Source organism: Vidua macroura, chromosome 10 (assembly GCF_024509145.1).
Source record: "Vidua macroura isolate BioBank_ID:100142 chromosome 10, ASM2450914v1, whole genome shotgun sequence".
Lineage (NCBI taxonomy): Eukaryota > Metazoa > Chordata > Aves > Passeriformes > Viduidae > Vidua > Vidua macroura.
The window spans coordinates 19,939,923-19,959,087 of NC_071580.1; the positions used below are offsets into that span (position 1 = coordinate 19,939,923).

A 19,165-nucleotide genomic window follows, 5' to 3' on the forward strand; every position below is an offset into this window, starting at 1 on the left:
TTAGTGAGCAAACAAGGGACTGTTGAGAATCTTTCAACCCATGCAAATGTCTGGACAACAAACAAAAAAACCCCACCCCAGGCAGACTTCACTAAGCCCTACTCCCTGACAATCTTCCCACTTCTAGCATATTTTGTGGGTTTGCTACTTTCTCTTCCAAATCCCAGAACTCTCCCACATTCCCTCTTTTGTGTTCTGTTACTAAACAGGAGCTGCAGGAAAGCAGATGCAGAGTCAGATCCTGTGCTTAGGCAGAGCTTTGTCCCTTAGACTCGTCAGCATTGGCCAATGGGCTGTTTAGCCAGAAGCACTCTCATTTTCTTTGAGCACAGTAAGCATGTTCAGTAAAGCCCCCAGCTCTCACCAGACACTGTAGTGTGTGTCTTTGCACCCCCCAGCTGCTCCTGGGTGACATCTTCATTGGTGACAGACTTCACCACGTCAGGCCCGGTGATAAATAGGTAGGATGTGTCCTGGGGGAAGGGGAAAAGCAGAAACTGTGAATGCTACTGCCAAGCTGCAAAAGCACCTAAGGAACAGCCACAGCCTCTAGAGACTTCCCCTAAAATAAGAAGGGGGACAAACTTCTAAAAAAGGCTGCATTGCATTAAAAATCCACTGAAAATGCAATTTTCCACAAGTTATTTGGGAAAGTTCTTCTCAACTTTTCATGCAAAATAAAAATCCAAAGCAGGAGATCATCTTGGAAAATACCCATTCCCATGTGGTCACTTAGTGTGTGATCAGTGTCACCAGCAGCAGCTCAGGACAAACCCTTACCTTCACCATGAATGTGAAATCAGTTAAGGCAGGAGAATATACAGCTCCACCAGCACAAGGACCCATGATGAGGGAGATTTGGGGAATGACACCAGAACACAAAACATTTCTCTGAAAAAGGAAAAAAAAAAACCTGGTTTTACCAAAGAAGTGCATCTTTAAATCTGTGCCCAGATTCTGCAAAAATTCACCATCACAAACAGGACTGTTTAATCTACTGGCAGACAAATATCTGGAGATAATATCTTGATGCAAATTGAACCAAAACTAATTTGTTATTTCTGTTCCCATACAGTTGATTCCCTATACCATGCAATGACTGCAAAGGAGATAACATGAGCCACCTCAACAGATGCTGCCAGGGCAAAAACTGCACCAAGCCTGGATAGGAAGGAGTGGATGTCCCTGACATTTCAATATGGAGGTAGACTGTACTCAGAGGTAGAAGTAAGCTTACTGACCAGCTGGGGAGGGATTTTTTTTAAATCATGTTTCTGCACTGGCTTGAGTTTTACACAAAGGTGAATGGTTGCTGTCCAACATGGATGGTGTGTTGTCCAAAAAACCACTTATACTGCTTGTTGCTTGACTGGGTCACAATAACTTCTGGAACTGTTCCTTCCAGACTGCACCACCCCAAAACCTATCAGCATCTGACTGACCTGACATCCCACCTGCTTTCCTACTGAAAGGACAGTGTTCTGTGCACTCAATTTGATGCAAAGTATTTTAGCAGCATACAAAAGAATGTAATTTCTGTGAAAAAATGAGCAGCAGTATGCCTAGGGGAAAAATTCTTGTATTAACCACAAAAATCCTCTAGGACATAAAACCTTCACCAGAACAATCAACATTGGACATCCCCATTCTCACTACACATTGGATCACAGAGCTTTACAGAGCTCAGCATGACCCTTGTTTAAGACATGGGTACATTTGCCCAAATCCAAGAAAAGAACTAATGTCTGAGTCTGTTTTATCCATTGGTTGAAACAGAACAATAACCTTAACATTTACTTACAAACACCCACTTGCATGTTTTTCCCACCTTTGAGGATGTCAAACTCCCTGTCCATCCAGCAGTCAACTCACCAAAAATATGTCTGCATAGCCTGCCAAGGACTCCACTCCCTCCTGGATACGGGCTCCTCCAGAGTCATTCAGCCCAATCACAGGTGCTCCAACCATGGCAGCTTGATCCATGATCTAGTGATGAACACAAACTCCTCAGTATTGACCCAGCTAAGCTGAACCCAAAAAAATATCTGTTTTCCCAGCTGGGCATCTCCACACTCAGCACTGGATTTGGATAAAGCAGTGTAAGTGACACAGTCACAGGAGAGGGGCCTGTGCAGTTGAGGCCCCTCCCTGTTCATAAGGGGCCTCAACTGCACCTCAAACATCCCCTCAGATATGTCTCATCTACCCTTCAAAGTTTGTTGCAGTGGTGGCTGTGGAATCTCTCTAAGCTGTATATTCTAATGCTTGATTACCCTTTTTAGAACTTCTTTGGGAGGACTAAATTACATCTTTCCTCCAGAAATTTAAACATTACATTTGTCTTGATACACAGCAGTGAGGGAGAGCAATAAGGTATTCTTGGCCTTTACTTTTGTGAACATTCAAGTACCTCAAATCTCTCTTCAGTCTTCATATTGCTTTTCATGTTTCTAGGCTAAGCACCATCAATTCAGTCCCACATCCTGTTTTCTAGAGCTCTGATCACTTTGGTTTGGTCAAGACCATACACAATACTATAACAGAGCCTTAAGTAGGAGGACTGAATTCCTTACATTTCTTGCACAAAATATTCCTGATTATTGAATTCCAGTAAAATGCCTGCCATTTTCATAACACTACAGCACTGGTACATTATGTTAAGATCTGTTTTAACATCAAGTTCTGCTTTAGCTCCTAAATAATTTTTGTAAAACATCAGTTAATCCCCATTTTGCATTTTGAAGTTGCTTTTCCTGCCCTTTCAATCATTGCATTAAAATTATTTCAGACAATCTTTAACTTGCTAAGTGATTTACAATTCCAGTCTCATCTTTCAGAGTGCTTGTAGTATCAACCTTGAATTTTATCTTGCCTAGAAACACAGAAACTACACTTGGTGCCACTCAAGTCAGTGGTTTTGAGTCTCTCCGGAGACTCAAAACTCCAGCCCAAACAGAACCTCTGTACAGCCCTAGAATTCACTGACACGTTCTGCTGTTTTCCAGGGACCTATATATGGACCTTCTTTCCCAAGGCTCTTCCAAGTTCTTCCTAAAACACATACCAAAGACTGAGCCCCAAAGCAACTGATGCCCCCAGAGCCTTCCAGCTTTGGAGCCCACCAAGAACAGCACCAACCAGGAAGGACCCACATTTTCTCTAGCTCTGATCAGACCCTGCTGCTTTAGAGAGAAGAGATCAAAGAAAACCCACCAGAAAGCCTCCCATCATTCCAGTGCCATTGCATCCCTCCCCAGTACAGACATCACAAAGCTCCAGTGTGAAAGGGTAATTCAAGTCCTTCCCAGTATCAAGACCTGGTAAAAGCAAATAGTTGTTATCTAGCCCAAAGTCTTCATGTTTTCCAGTTTTATATCCACAGACTCCTGAGGAGCCTATGCCAAACAGCAGTTATTTCCACAGCATAAAAGGCCTTGTGCAACAAAAACCTTGTTTCTGATTCCATGGCAAGAAAATTCAAGAAGGTTTCCCAGTTCACACCACTCAACACTCATGCATGAAAGAGTTCTTGTCTACCCAGTCCTGGGATTCAAAAACTCTTCTAGCAAGACAAGCAGACAAATAGAAATAAATAGCCACAAGTGTCTGATAAGAGAAACTCTCAGGGTCAAGGTGACCTCCAAGTTGTAAAACTGTTTATCTTCAGGCTGTTTACTTGTTACATTTGCTTTTTCTTAAATATTACACACTTTCACAGCACACTGTTTAGAGGAAGAAGTTTCTCCAAATTAATTCCTCTTTTCTCCAGTGGACAATGAGCACTTAATTTATGTTTGTACTTGCAAGTCTCTCATCCTTTGCAGTAGAGTAGAAGACAGAACTTAATATAACAAAGTGAGTATTACCTGGAAAAGCTCACTCACACTCAAAAAGTTTCCAGAGGCACTAGTCTCAGGCATGGCACACGTCAGAGCCCACTAAAGTCAGTCACCAAACATTTTCTCCAAAGTCGTAATCACAACAGACTGAAAAAAGAATGCTGACAATTTTTTTGGTTTTCTTCTGTGCCATATTACCTTGCAGATCTTCTGGGCATGAGCTCCAGATAAACTGCCTCCAAATACAGTAAAATCCTGAAAGTAAAGCAAATTTTCAGATTAGGGAAAGAATAATTTCAGTAAAATGCTGTCAACTTTTGCTAGTAAATAATATAAACCTACAGTGCTCTGTATTTGTTATGCTGCTTCAAAACAACTGACTCCCTCAGTGCAGCCTGCAGATGATCCCAGCCTCCTTTACAAGGAGGAAATACAAACCCAGACACCAGTCACCATTCTAGACTTATGAGTTATGTCCAAGGGGTGCTGTAGGGACTATGTCAGCCAAAATGCCTAAGCAGAAAAATCTCTAACAGGCCCTAGGACTGACCCAGAAGAAAAAGAGGATATTGACACCTACTGGCACAAACAGAGCCAGCTCCTGGGGAGTTTCTCTGCTGCATTCCCACTGAGTCTTACTCTCAAAGAAGTCCCAAAAACTGTGTGGACAGAGACAGCATGGCTATGACTAACATTTGAACCAAAAAGGTTCAGCATCTCAGGAGGTAGCTCAATTTGGAGGGAAAAAGGTTTTTAAATATAAAAAGGGAGGGGTGTATCATGGAGGGGCACTCTTAAATTCTATTACTATAAAAACTGCCCCCTACTTGTGTTCTAAAATGTAGGTCTGTGTTTGGCTCCTGTCCACATGTTCAGGCCCATGTAACAGGGTCTCTCCTTGGAAGGAGCACACATCCAAGATAAAAAAGGCAGAGTGTACGCCTTGCTCCAAGGTAACACAGCAACAGCCACTTTGGCCATGACAGCAAGCAGAACAAAGGCTACTTTGTGGCCCAGAACAGAGCAGCAGTTAGTAATGATCTGAAAGAAAGCCTTTCTTTTACAATGAGCGACCAAGATAAGTCTCTACCTAAGATGTTTTGTCTGAAATACTTTTATTTTAATATAAAAAATGTATTTTAACAAAAAAGTATATTTTATCTATTTATATGCTTTCTATCACATGCTTTTTTGCTGCTTCTTATCTGAGAGTGCTCTGCTTCCTCCCACAGGTATATGGCCACGCTGAACTATTGTGAACTTATCCTTTGAAATATGTTCACACTACTTAAGAACAAGTAAAACTTTACCTGACTGAAAACATAGGCTAGTCTCCCATTAATCCGTCCACGGCCTGTCACCACACTGTCACCAGGATACTGCATTAAAAACAGATAAATTCATTGAAAATAATAGAAAAATCAAAGCAACTATGATGTCTACTAAAATTTTCACAAACTCCTACTAAGACAAAGCAAAGACTGATTTCCTGGGAAGTCTCATCTTCTATGTCTGCAGTGAGGGCTCCACAAAAATTCTCCCCAACTGTGAGAAGGAAAACTAGTGGTAATATCACATATTCATTATGCATTAGAGTAAAGATTAGTGAACTTAGCAGTTTCCCTTCAAATTTAGCACATCTGGAGTAAAGGCAAATCATGCCTTCAGAGATAGGATAGGATGCACCTTTTATCAGGACTAGCTGATGTTTTTGAAAGAATGGACATAATGCACAAACCTCTGAGATGCTGATACAGGACAAAAAATAACCCTGGACAGGTCCAAAAATATAATTACAGTCACCTCAAATGTTTGAGCTTGCCCTGTCCCATTTTTTACCATGTAAATAAGGGAAGAAAGAGCTGGCCAAGGAAATGGAGCCTGAGAGTCTTAAAATGTGCTTCATCTATACTGTATCACTTTCTAGTAAAGAAAATATATAGAAGTCTTTCAAGACAACAGTAGGAAAGGAACTTTACTGGGTTGTCAGTAAAAAAGGGAATTTCAGGCACTGAAGTGCTTTTTGTTGTTTAGTATTAAAAAAAAAAAAAAAAAGAAAGGAAAAAGGGAAGTGTGTGGTGCAGGACCCACGCTAAGGACCATTTATGCCCAGGTGGTCTGTTATCAGGAAGGTCACACCTGTCTGGTGCCTCTTCTCAGGCTGCACACACAGCACTGCTCTAAGCCCCTGGCACACAGAACAGCAGCACACACCTGTACTTCAGCCACTGCCACATGCAGGTGACTCTCAAAAGCCCCAGCAGCCCACAGAGCAGCCTGGATGTGAGCTCAAGTCCTACCCTATCCTCAGAAAGTTCCAGGGACTCTGAGAAATCCAATGCTAAACTAATATTCCAGCTCAGTGGCCACAGTTAGGTCATCTGTTGTGAAACTGTGCTCTGTAAACATAATCTGCAGCTCACTGAAGGGTAAAATCTGAAGCACAAGGGAAAAAATTAACCCTCTTGTCACACTCGGGACTCTGCTGCTCCTCCTATTTTCAGAAACAGCAATTTGTTATCAACAGTGTGAGATGCAGCATGGAGTAACAATGAGAGGCAACACAGGCAGTTACTTGAGTTTGCTGGGGAACAGAGTAAAAAAAATAGAGGAAAAAAGATGATTGCTCTGCTATCCCCTGACAGGGGAGGTGGTCTAACACAACATCCTTCCCAGCACCAAGTGTCATCAGCCTCCCCTCCAACACCACAAACAAACCTTCACCTTTGTCGTTCCCAGCAGCCCTGCTGGAACCCTGCTGTCCCCTCTCTCATCCACAGGCTGCAATCCTACAACCTGAAGGACTGAAACCCAATGAACTGGTTTAAGAACTGCACAAACAGAAGCTGTAGCCACTGTGTGCAGCACAGGGCACACACAGAGCAGCTCCTCACCCTACACCAACAACCCACAGGAAACAGCCTTTGGCTACAGGAAGATTCACAGTGAACAGGCACATCAGCACCAGCCACTGACATCCCAGCAGCTCACTGGTCCCTTCTACCAAACCACAGCAGGACACTTTTCCCAGGTACAGCATTATCAGGCATCAACATTATGGTGAGAGACTTTGGGGAGACACAGATTTTCCCTGTGTGTGTGGAACTCCCTGTACCATGCTGGTTTAGGATACAAGACCACAAGTCCAGAAAGTGCCTTAGCAAGCAGGGTGCAAATGGCTAACAAAGCAGTACAAATAATGGGACTCCTAAACATCCAGATCAGATTGTAAAGCCCTCAAGGATTTTATGACTGTAATAGTCTGGCTGGCATAATTATAGATCCGAGTTGTTTCATCCAGTAACTCTAATCCTATCTGTAGGGAAGCAGAAGCATCTACCTCGATTTGTTCCTTGTATCTAATCTGATTGACAAAATTGCACCAACAAAGCTCTGCAGCCTCCTCTACTGTTTAAAATGCAAATCTAAGACAATTCCCAGGAAGTTATTTGAACCAAATAGATGACCTTATAAAAAAGGTATCAAGTTTAGACAACAGAAAACTCTGTAAGCTGTTAAATGGAAACAGCAGTAAGAGCAAATTTACAAAACAAAATTATACATAAAAAGAAAGCAAATAGTAAAAATCACGTGTGGATAGCCCATTTTCAACCAGTGGGCTGGCTGCACAGCAGAGGACTCTGAAACAAGAGATATATGACATAAAACTACCTTATTCTTACTAGAGTCCATCCCAAAGTCAGTACATCTGTGTTCCACAAACATGTCATATTCATCAAAACTGTCGGGGTCCAACAGCAGCAGAATTCGTTCCCTTGCTGTCAGCTTTCCCTGAAACAGAGCAAGCAACAATTAACAGAGCCACCAGGTGATTGTGGCTGTTTGCTGACCCCCAGCACATGCAGTTTAATCAAGCAAAACCTCACCTGATCTGCTACACAGGGTCCATTAAGCAACTGCAGGCCCCTAAAGCTGGAAACAGCCTGTGCAGTGATTATCCTCCTCAAAAACAAACCCAATGCAAGCCAGACTCTGAAAAGAAGGCTGACTGTTGGAGCAGCAGTACCACAGGAGAAAGGAAACAATCTCAGAGACTTTTAAACAGAATATAAATGCATCACAGCTATTTCTGCTTACACATTTAAATGCTGCTACTAAGGCCTTTTTTCTATTCTTAACCAGGAGCCCTTCCATAGCTAGACCAGTCCTCCCCAACAGCCCAGGGTTCAATTCATTACACTCAAATATTATTTGATTGCAGTAAATAAGAGGGAAGAGGAAGTGTGACTCCCAGCCTGCAGGGATCTCCTGACAAAATCCTTCTGGTTTTTTTCCTGCTGGACACTACTACAGGCAAAAGTAGGGTAAGGGCCAAGAACAGAATCAATTGACCAGATATACATGTCGCTTGCTCAGTGTTATGTAGTAAAAAATGACTGCAGTTATTTATATCTTAATCTACCAAACAAATCTGTTTTTTCCAACCATGGTAAGTATCTGTCTGCAAACGGCAGGGCACCTGGGTTGTCTCCTTTAGGGGATGATGTGACCCTGCATCAACATGACATTATTACACAGCTCTGCTTCTACAAAATATCTGACCAGTAGGCCAAAAAACTCATGAAAAACAGCAAATGCAGGAAAGCCTAACATAAGCCAAAGTTTTAGTTTCTATAAAACGTAAGTTGTTCGAGGCCCTAGACGTGCAGAAGTGCTGTATATGGATGTGTCAGTGTCCTGAATGTAACTCAGCCAGACTGAACTCTCTTCAGGTGTTGTATACCTGGGGAGGGACACAGCTGACAGACAGACTGATCACTGAGGGAGCCTTCATGGGAATCGCCATCCCCACCTCCTTGATGCCTACAAACCACCTGACACCTTGCACCACACTGAAAAGGGGTCCCAGCAAGAAGCAAATAAACAGAAACAGGAAACCTCTGCTGCCACCCCCATCAGCACTGCCTACATTCTTTAACGACAGAGGCAGGAGACTAAAAACCCACCTGTTGTCATCCCTCCCACCTGTCTTTTCCTCTGCCTTATATCCACTCTTCTCTTTGCTCTCATCTCAGAGATCAGCTTAAATTTGCAACAGCGGTGTGAAGATGAAGCTGTTGCTCAGAAGTGTTAAGCAACCTAGAACTGATTTACCATACACTGACAGGCAGAAGCTGCAACTTCTGTCTACACTACCTCTCACACATATTGCCGCCAACCTCGGTGGCCACTCTGAGGTAAAGGAATTAGTAAAGCAATTGTTCTTTCTTTTACCTAGAATAACAGGCAATGCAGTCTTAAGTGCTGCTTGAGGAAAGCTTTCCGCAAAGGGGAAAAGGTGCAGGTGCCACGCAAACCCGCGAGTCCCCAGAGCCGAGCAGAGCCCCGCCGTGCACGGCCTGCCCTCCCCGGCGAGCGTGCTCCCGGCGGCAGCGGGACAGGGCTTTGTCCCCTCCGGCCACCTTTGCTGAGCTCACCCGCTTGTGCTGGGCGTCGATGCGGGCCTGGCCGCCGCCGAGCAGCGCGGCGCGGCGCTTCTCCTCGATGCGCTGGGGCACGGCGGCCGGGCCGGTCCCCGAGGCGGCGCGGCCCCGGCACAACCCCACCGCCCGCCGCAGCACCCGCACGGCCGCCATGTCCCGGCGCTGCGCCTGCGCGCCCGCCCCGGCCCGGCCCGGCCCCGGCCCCGCACCGCCGCCCGGGTGTCGCGACTGTGGCCGGGCGGTGCGGGGCACACGGCTCCGGGAGGCCCGGGCAGGGCCGCTGCCAGCACCGGGCCCGGCGCAGGCCGCTGCCCGAGCCCAGCCCTCCGCGGCCAGATTGTTCATCGCTGTTGCCTGTGCGCAGAGACCAGCGGGAAAATGCATCAGCTTTTCCCCCTTTCCTGCGTGGCGGAGACATTTGTGGCGCTTCTGAAGTGGGGAAGGCAAGCAGAGGTGTCAGCTCGCAAGATTAGCTGTCCTCTCTTTGTTTCAAATGCCAGAAAGTATTTGTTAGGAAAACAGTCCTTGTGACACAGCGGCACCGATTCCCTGCCGCCTCCTATGAAGAGGCACTGTGGTTCTTGTCACGGCACACTTTGCGACGGAGGAGGCAAACGGAGACCCCGTGAGAAGGGAGTGGGCCAGGACGTGCGGGGAATACGCAGCGCACACAGCGATTGCCCGAGCTGCAGTGTATCCGCAATCCAGAGATCTGATGTCATCGCCTCCCAGGCAGTTCTCCAGTGTGCAGGCGCAGCCATCTGTGCAGCGGATCATTTGTTACCCCTGTAGGCCTCCGACACCGACCACCAACAAACCACCGGCCAGCTCCAAGCAGGGCGAGGTGAGTATTGCCGTAAGTGTGCACATACCACACATGAAATGCATGGGCATGGCCCTGTAGATACCGCAAGTCTGAGGAATCTCCAAGAATGGAAATTCTTGGATTACATAGCATCTACAAGCTGTTGTACGATAACTCATTTTGAAAGGGCTCTTAGGCTCCAGTCCAGCGTCCTACTCAAAACAGACTCAGCACTGAATTCATACCAGTTTTCTTAGGGCTTTTGTCAGTTGGATCTTAAAAGTCTGCAAGGACAGAGGCTGGCACACCTGTCCCAGTACTGGTTCCAGTGCCTGACTGGCTCCATGGGGAACTGATTGCCCCCAACTCATTCTACTCAGTAGCAACCTGCTCAGTTTCAGTTTAGGACAGCTGCCTCTTGTCCTCTGCCTGTGCACTTCAGCCAGGAGGGGTTAGTGAGGTGACAGCCATAGGCTCTCCAGTACCAGAAAGCAGCTGCCAGGGATGTCCCCGGTGTCCACTCCAGGCTAACAAAGATAAAGCCCAGTCCCCCAGCCTCTCCTCCTGGGGCAAGTGCTCCAGCCCTTTACCATCATGCTGCCCTCCTCACCCTGATGTGCTAGATTAGACACAGCTGCATAGCAAGAGATCCTGTCAGAAAGCTCTCCCAGGGTAAGACGTCTGACATACACTGCTCTTTCTTCATCCACAGAACCTCACTTTGTCACTAGAAGGCACTGAGGTTGGTCACGCAATTTATTCCTGGTTAATCTATACTGGCTATTCCCAATCACTTTCTGCATGTGACCACAAAAGGCAGCCAAGAACACTTGTGCCATGGCTTTCCTCCCAGACCAAATTGAGGGGGATCATCTGACAGTCCCAGGCTTTTTGTAGATGGGAGTAACCCCAGGCTTTCCCCAGCCATCAAGGATCTCCCTGATCTCCATGACCTTTCAAGGATAATGGTGGCATCACTTGCCAACTCTCTCCACTCACCTGGGTCATCCTGGTTGGTCCCCCTGAATGTGTCAAACTCTCAGTAGCTGCTGTCTCAACCACCCCCCCCCACTACAGGAGCACTCTCCTTGAGCCCTGTCTGCAAGCACAAAGGCCTGGGGAGATTTTGGCAATGAAGATCAGGACAAGAAAGGCATCAAGTAGCTCAGCCCACACACTGCTGAGCAGGAGGCTGTTTCAGCCCCCAGCCAGAGTAGCTGCAGGATGCCAGCTGCATTCCTGACCTATCTGTGAGATAGCTGCTCCTTGACAGCAGCCAAACAGGCATTTCACCTTCCCCACTCAGGAAGTTTCTCCTGGTCACAAAACAGCCCAGGGAAAAATCAGACCACAGATATTTGAAGCAAAAGTCTCCACTGCCCCCCCTCAGATGGGTTCAGCATCACTCAGGCTGCCTGCAATAGCTTCTTCATTAAAAATACACTCAAAAGAGCAACTCCGCAACTTCAGAAATTCAAATAACCATTATTCAGAACATGGGTCACATGCAAAAGAGGTTGGGAATCTGCATTCTGGGAACAAAGGGGTTTCAAAAAGCCTCTATCCTGGAAGACAAGGCTAGCATGGCAGGGGGAGCCAGCAGAGGCAAAAGGGCATTCTTTGGATAGTTGAAGTTCTGCCCAATAGAAGAGTAGAAGGGGAGACAGAATTGTCAAGAATTGGAGGTTACATATTAAAAAAAGAGGGGGAAGAGGCCAAAAAATTCTTTTAGGAGCAACTTGCTGGAAGTATGAATATTAGTGAATTCTTTTTCAAATACTTAAGAAGGAAGCACGCCAGAGATTCTGGCAATAAGACAAGCCAAGATTAAAGGGATTGTTCAGACTATCCCACAGAAAAAATAATTATTATTTTTGGTTTGTTTTATCTGAATCCAGTGCAAAGGAACTTGAGAAGATTTCTTAGCTAAAAAGCCTGGTTTTCCTAGGTTTTTACTTGAATGTTTACTGGGTACACTGAAGGTCCTGTTTCACCCCCAAAGAGTAGAAGATTAAGTTATAGAACAAATCCTTCAGGACCAAACTGTTTTCACCTCAGTGTTATAAGGTCCTTCAGAGATAACTTGCTTAAATTTAAAGTCTCTTTCTAAAAACTCCTATGGGAGGTGGCTAGTGCAATGTCAGTTTTTAAGAGAGGCATTAATGGACCTAAGAAAACTTTAAACCTGTAAGTCCAATATGAATTATGAAGCAAAATGCCAAAAAGTCCACCAACCCAACCCACAAAACCCAGTATTAGCAAACACATAAACAGGACATACTGGGGAGCAGTTGGCAGAGATTTTGTATAGAGATTCCTGCCATGCACATCTAGTGGCTTTATTTAGTGGAGTCAAACATATAAAACGGAGATCCTGTTCAAATCAGAACTCAGATTTCCAGAGGCCTTTGAGAATATCGCAGATTAGGAGCTCTTGAAACTAAGTTGTCATTAGATTAAAAGGAATTCACTTCATAGAACTCAGAGAGAAATGTAATTCAAGTGGATGTTAAGATGCACTGGGGAAAACCAAACCCCAAGAATACATGTCTGTTCACAAAAGGAACAAGTTCACAATAACCCTGCAAAAACATCAGCTCCATTTTCAATAGCAGCCAAAGAGTCAAAAGGTCCTGGATACAGTAAGAAGGAATCTACCTAGGAATATAAAATGAAAGGAGCTGCTAGTCTCTCTGTAGGTCCCCAAGACACAAATTGCTGGAAGAGTATGCTAGGAAAATATCCCTACATATTTGTCACTGCCTGCTTTTGGAAGTGGGATACTAGACTCAATTCTGATAGTCATTCGTACAGTCCAATATTGTTAGAATTGTCAAGCTAGAGATTGTCCCAAGGATGCATCAGAAACTGAAAATTCTCCAGGCAGTTTCTCAAGAAGTCCCCACAATGCAAATCAGTGAAAGAGGAGCAAGTATTTAGAGGCCAAATTCAGTTACAAGAGGACTTTAAACCATGAGAGAATAGTCTCCTGATATTCATTTTTTTCATATTCAGTGAAATAGTAATTTGTGCTTGGTTTTGGTAAACAGAAGTGGGAAATAAAACTCAGTTCCATTATCAAATTTGTATTCCTTTAGGGAACCACCCAAGGTGAAAGTCAGCTGATCTGTTTAAATCAGAGGGGTAACTCAGGTGTGTAAGAGGCACATTCTTCTCGTATGTATGGTAGGATAATCCCTAAACCCAAATTAAACTGGAATACATGCAGAGTTGAACCAGTATTTCTGCATTAGCAGTTTGGCTCAGAATCAGCTCAACTATTTAGTGTTAATCCCAGATCATCTCTATTTGCTCTGGGCTGTTCCAAAGTGAGAGTCCTGTTCTGACAGAGCTCCTGCACTCCTGGAAGCACAGGTTTAGACCAGGCTCACAACCCACATCAGAGATGAGCTGGGCACTCACCAAAGGAGCAGATCTCCTCCAAAACTGGATTTATAGATACTAAGGCCAGAAGCAACTGCTGTGATTACATCAGACATGCTGCACAACATGAGATTGTCTCAGAAAGATATTCTATGAATTACATATTTTAATCAACTATTAAATACTTGTATTGCATTGTTAAAAGGAGAACTTCATATTCTTTGATACAGTGAAATAATCAGTCTTTACTGGTTTCTCAAAAAAGCCTGTTGAACACTTCTGAGTAAAGATGAAGTGTTTGTCAGGAGGTCACTACAAAGGACCTACTGAAAGATGTAGTTGTAGTCTTACAGCTTCAAAAAAAGGAAAAGCACCACAGAGATTAACCATCTCTCTGTCATCAAGCACAAGACTTCTCACTACAGGACACCAGAAATGCTCTAGTCAAAAAAGAGGTGCACAGAGGACATATGGTTCTAAGAAGTCACCTTTAGGAAGTCACAGTAATACTTACTTGTCTGGATGGGAACAAAGCAGTTAAGGAAACAAGTAAAGCCAGTGTTTTCCAGCAGCTCTTCTGTCCCACTTAACAGGTAAGCCACAAAAGAGAAGGGCCAGAATATCCCTGCTTAAGTCATAACAGTAAAACAAACCGCTAAGCTATTTTTTTTTTTTTGAATGAGTGGCTCCCTGTGTGAGTTTCTGTAGTACTTCTCAACCTCACAGCTCAGAGGGCAGTAGGGAAGAGCACGATGCTCCTGGAAGCAAAAGTCAACAGCCAGCTCAATTATGCCAATTCGTTTATGCAAATGCAGAACTTGCTCACATGCCCCTCCCAAACCTGAGCTGGCAAACAGGTGTAAGAGCTACAGCAGGAGTAGAGTTCACCTGGGCTGACAGAGGGCACAGGAGCTTCCTGGCACATAGAAACCAACATGAACCCCCAGCTTAAACAAGCAACAGCTGTCTTTGGATTTACAACTCTATATCCAGAAAGAACTTTTAATTTCTTTGTTTAGCAACATCAGAAAAACATTAACAGCTTCAGTGAGGAGGTGGACTGCTGTGAGCTCTATCAATGCTCTCATTCTATGCTTCTGACATGCATATTGGGAATCTGTGTTGTGACCCTTTTGAAAGGTAAGCTAAACAGATTTTTTTCATAAGCTGCAATATAAAGTTGACTCACATGGTTCATGAAAGTAAAACTATAAGGCAAAAATAACTGAAAAAGAGGGATTTGATCTTACCTGACAGAACTTCAGAGTTGCACAGATGTACCTCTTGACTTCTGCTTATACAATTTAATAACAACAGGAGGAATTTGATTACCAAAGATCTAATATGATAGGCAAAATGCATGTACTTGATGCTGATTCAAATAGAACAATTATTAGGCCAGACATTCTCACACAGCTGGAGAAAAGATATTGCAGCTACACCCACTAGCCTGGTTCAAACTGGGGAAGGGCTGGGAGAACTGAAAGAGAAAGCTGTGCTGAACAATAAATGCTGGAGGACATGCCCTACAAATTCATCCTATGAAAATTCCCTTCAAATATATCACCCAAATGAAGTAAATGAATTGTGGGGTACTGGCTTGTGGAGAATAATAAGCAAACCCCTTAACAATAGTGATGTAGTGGGTGGGGTTTGTACTGAGATCCCAAGGACCTTAAAATTGTTGGGGAATATTCCTTCTCAGGTCCTTGTGACTCTAAACCACAAATAGATTCCTGTTTATTTGCTGGGTGTTTCTGAAGGACGTAGATGGTTAAAAAATACCAAAGAACACCAAGCAAACAAAACCTCACACACAGTTACAAAGAGCTGGTGGGTCTAACAGGCACTGCTGTAAAACTGTACAGCATTGAATATTCCAACATCCAACAACAGATAAGAAATGTTCTGGCTTAGAACAAGGAATTCCTCCTACCGGTAAAGACACAAGTTCTACTGCACTATTCCAGGTCTCAAGATTGATAATGGAGATACCTTTTTTGTTTTGTTTCATTTCCACCAAAAAGAAAAAAAAGCTGCTTGCAAAAAATAGGCCCAAATAAAAAAGCAGAAATTGGCTTTATCATATGTGGAGGTGAACTTGAATGAGAGGGCCATTGCAACCACTCCTATAATAAAAAAAAAAAAAAGTGTGTCCCTGGTGTTGTGGGTGTGAACCTCTCAAAACAAAACCAGCAATTCTCAGAGGGATGTTGGTAAGAGATTAGTAAGCAACCTGGAACAATGTAAAAATAATATTTTTGAACACTGAGGTGAAAATTTGTTCTAGTGGTGAAGTCTATGCTTTGTTCATGAATATAAAAGGGAGGCAAAACCAATGGGCTGGGAGTACCAATATGCTCTGCTTTACCAGGATTCCAAAGGCATGTCATGGCTGGACACCCCCTGGAATATTTGGGAGTTAACAAAACTTAAAAGGACAATCCTATGAGACAAATTCAAGGCAAATTAAAAAGGCACAAACAAGGGAATTTGTGCAGCTTGTACTGCAGGAGTGGTCTCTGCAGCTGTGTCTCGTTGGGATGGTAACAAGGGTGAGCAGGTAGCCATGGGTCACATAACAAAGGGCCACAGGCTTTGCAGAGTTATGACAGCCATCCCAAGCTCCTCTGACTGCTTTCTAGCAAAAATCAATCTGTGTCTTTCTTGGAAGCTGGGGGGGGGGATGGTTCTTGTTCCTTTCTTCTGCAGTTACTGTGATTACCTATTTACTTTGTTAATTCTTTAATAGCATCAGCCCAGAAAACACTGTGTTGTTGGAACAATCCCTCTGGTCTTAGCCTGCCTCGCCTCATGATACTCAAAATGCAGTGACACAGAAGGAAGCCTACATCAAGTCAAACAAGCAAGCAATTAGAAACAAGCTTGCCATTGGCAGCCAGCTGATGGAAAAAACAAACTCCCTAACAAAACAACAAGAAAACCTCACTATTTTAGTCACATCCAAGCTTTCAGAGGCAGTCTGTGTGCTGACCTGTATTTTTTTTTTCTACTTAGTTGATACCTTTCTCTTAAAGATGCAGTGCTACAGTTATCAGACACTTTAGGATGTACCACTTCCACAGCAGAAGGAACTTAACACAGGGAGTTACCTGAACACCTCACGTTCTTTAATATACATTTACAAAGAACTATTCATTGAGATCTAAATGTTTATTCTGTTCAAGTGCTGTAGGGAAGAATCAAAAACTATCACCCAAGGACCTAGGCCATTAACACAGGTATCTGTGTTTGGCAGAGTTAATAGGCATTATTCTAACCTAATCTGAACAAGGAGTCTAGTTTTTCCCAAACACAGAGCATTGATAGAAACTAGAAAATGAAAAAACATTTTTATTTCACCCTTATTTTCCAGTTAAGCTACAAGGAGATTTACTCAATCATTTATAGAGTGTTTCAGTGCCTGTTCAAAGTTAAGCACTTAAGCACCTCCCACTGGCCAGGGAAGGAGACCGGTCCCACAACGCCGTTAGTTATAGCATGAGGGAGCAGCAAAGGTGGCTGCTGCTGGGGGAAAGGTGAGCCAGGGAGGTACGAGCAAGGCAGGCAGAGAAGCAGTGCCAACTACAAGAAAGAGTCCCACAGTACCTGAGTGAGGAGAGCAGAGCAGGGCCAGCAGCAGCGAGAAGGGTGAGGCCTTGAGCAGCAGCCATCTGCAGCAAGGAACAGGTCCGAGGGCAAAGCAGGCAGCCAGCAGGGCAGACACAGAGTCAAGGAAGCAAAAGACTAGCTCTCATGCTTGGGAGAAGCTCCTAAGGCACAGCAGAGAAGGCTCAAGTGGAACTTTTCCCCACCTGGCTGTTTTTCAGCAGCCTGATGGGGGTCACACAGGTGCAGCACATCATGGCTGAGCCAACCCCTGGGGCAGTGAGGCTGCAGAGCTGGGGGGGCACTCAAGCCCTCACAGTTACTGTCACCACCCCACTTGTCCCAGTGGTCACAAACAGCTGAGGCCCTAACCCACCCTCTTGAGACAGCAGGACTCCTCCAGCAGGATAGTGATGCTGACAGACTGAACAAATGATCAACAGAGGCAAGAAGAATTATATCTGCTGCATGGACTGCACTATTGGAAATGAACTCAAGGGTCTGGATAGAAAAGAAGTGAAATTCAGCAGATCAGCCAGCAATAATGGGGGAAAGAAAAGTACTAAGGCCTTCCTCTGGTCTAAAAGGTATGACCTAGTCAGTCTTGCTACTCTTGCAGTTTCATATTCTATTATTACCCTGATTTTCAAGAGCAAAAATTCTTTGTAGCTAGGAGAGTTAATATTATCTGTCTTGCCAGGATTGCAATTGCTCTTAGGTGGAATCCAGAGCTATGCATTTAGCTCCATCAGTGAGTGACAGAATAGTGCAGGTTAATGCTCTGGATGGGGATATTGGGGTTTGGCCCTGGAATCCTACTGCTGTCAACTGCTGAATCCCAATCTGTGGATGATACCTTAAAGGAGTGTATCCCAGAAATTAGACAAGACTGGTAAAACTCTGGGTGTTGGGTGTCAAGTGAGTTCCTTGCCTAAGAGCCAGAGCAGCATGAGAGGGAGCTGGGAAGGGCTGAGAGTGTTCAGAGTTTGGCAGAGGACGTGATACAGGGAGGTGTGTATGAGAATGTGGACATGGTGGGAATTTTCTGGATGTTATTTCAGTCTTTTGGCTTGGTTCAGCACAGAAGGTGTTCCTGGCAGTGAGCTGAAGAAGGAATTGGGCATTGTACAAGCAATGTAACAGCAGGCTGATAGTGAGAATGAAGATGCTGTGCCTTGGAGTGAAGTCAGGTTGGGGATTCAATGTGTGCAAGGAGTTACAGTCCAGAGATGGCTACTGAGTGTTTGCTGGGAAGCAGAAGGGCATTGTAGATCTGCATGGTAATGTGGAGATGCACCCACACGGGCTATACCTGGGCCATGTGGGAACAGTGCCAAGTGGGGAATGAGCTGCTTGGTGAGGACCACAAGAGCTAAATGAGTATTTGGAGTCAAGACCCAAATTCCTGTATTTTGTGTGTACACTCATTTTGTGTTGGGCTGGAAAGATTGGGGGATTCATGAAGTGAACAAGGAACTAAAAGATCCAGGTGGAACTCCTTGATTAGTTTCACATGGGCAATTCTAAGTGAACACAGAGGGCGAAGTGGGAAAAAGGAGAAGCTCTGTCAGGCAGTTCCCCAAAACACCAAACACAGAAGCAGGGAGAGGGCTGCTCGATAGTGCTGGCAGTGTTGCAACACAGGATCTGGAAGTCTGTGGAATGGCCGTGGTGCTTACATACGAAATAAAACAAGTTCCCTCCATAAAAGTCCTGCCTGTGCCTATATCTTGGTCATACCTGCTCTCAGCCTGTGCATCCACTGCTGTGCTATACGTGGGGTTTCCAGCAGGAACACTTGTGACAGACTTCTGTCCACAGAGCCGTGTGTAGGAAGGAGGCTGGCGATGGCCTGAGGGGTCTGTGCGCTGCGCGGCTCCCGCGCCACCTCTCCCAAGAGCTGCCAGGCCCCGCAGCTCCCCGGACTCGCTGGCGGAGGGGGCCGGCGTGTCAGCCGGCGGCGCAAGGTATTGACAGGCCTGGCCGCAGGTTCCAGCACGGCCTGAGGGCAGAGGCGGGGCCGCTTCCTCGGCCCGAGCGGAGGCGCTCGCCATGACAGGGGCGGGACGCGGCGTCCGCGCCCG

The 19,165-nt window shown here is 45.0% G+C and overlaps 1 protein-coding gene and 1 long non-coding RNA gene across 5 annotated transcripts in view; one reads left to right on the forward strand and one right to left on the reverse strand.

Moving 5' to 3' along the window:
• The window catches only part of PCCB (propionyl-CoA carboxylase subunit beta), a 32,795-nt gene extending 13,791 nt beyond the window's left edge, over window positions 1-19,004 (reverse strand). Inside the window, exons 1-7 of one of the 3 annotated variants that reach the window (XM_053986889.1) lie at window positions 18,822-19,004; window positions 7,512-7,631; window positions 5,150-5,218; window positions 4,038-4,094; window positions 1,873-1,986; window positions 781-891; window positions 365-473 (exon numbers count right to left, since the gene is read on the reverse strand). In XM_053986889.1, the coding sequence (XP_053842864.1) occupies window positions 365-473; window positions 781-891; window positions 1,873-1,986; window positions 4,038-4,094; window positions 5,150-5,218; window positions 7,512-7,565 (514 nt within the window). In that variant the 5' untranslated portion in view covers window positions 7,566-7,631; window positions 18,822-19,004. Of the gene's footprint in view, window positions 1-364; window positions 474-780; window positions 892-1,872; window positions 1,987-4,037; window positions 4,095-5,149; window positions 5,219-7,511; window positions 7,632-9,074; window positions 9,226-9,277; window positions 9,438-18,821 lie in introns of those variants that run through there. The other 2 variants (XM_053986888.1, XM_053986890.1) reach the window with 2 other exon arrangements.
• Window positions 9,548-18,811, forward strand: LOC128812465 (uncharacterized). Of its 2 annotated transcripts, XR_008438723.1 has the most exons (4): window positions 9,548-10,127; window positions 13,878-14,065; window positions 14,492-14,612; window positions 16,225-18,811. It is a non-coding gene; the product is annotated as an uncharacterized LOC128812465 (long non-coding RNA). The 2 variants fall into 2 exon arrangements; XR_008438724.1 differs by lacking the exon at window positions 13,878-14,065.
• Window positions 19,005-19,165: the final 161 nt, after the last annotated feature.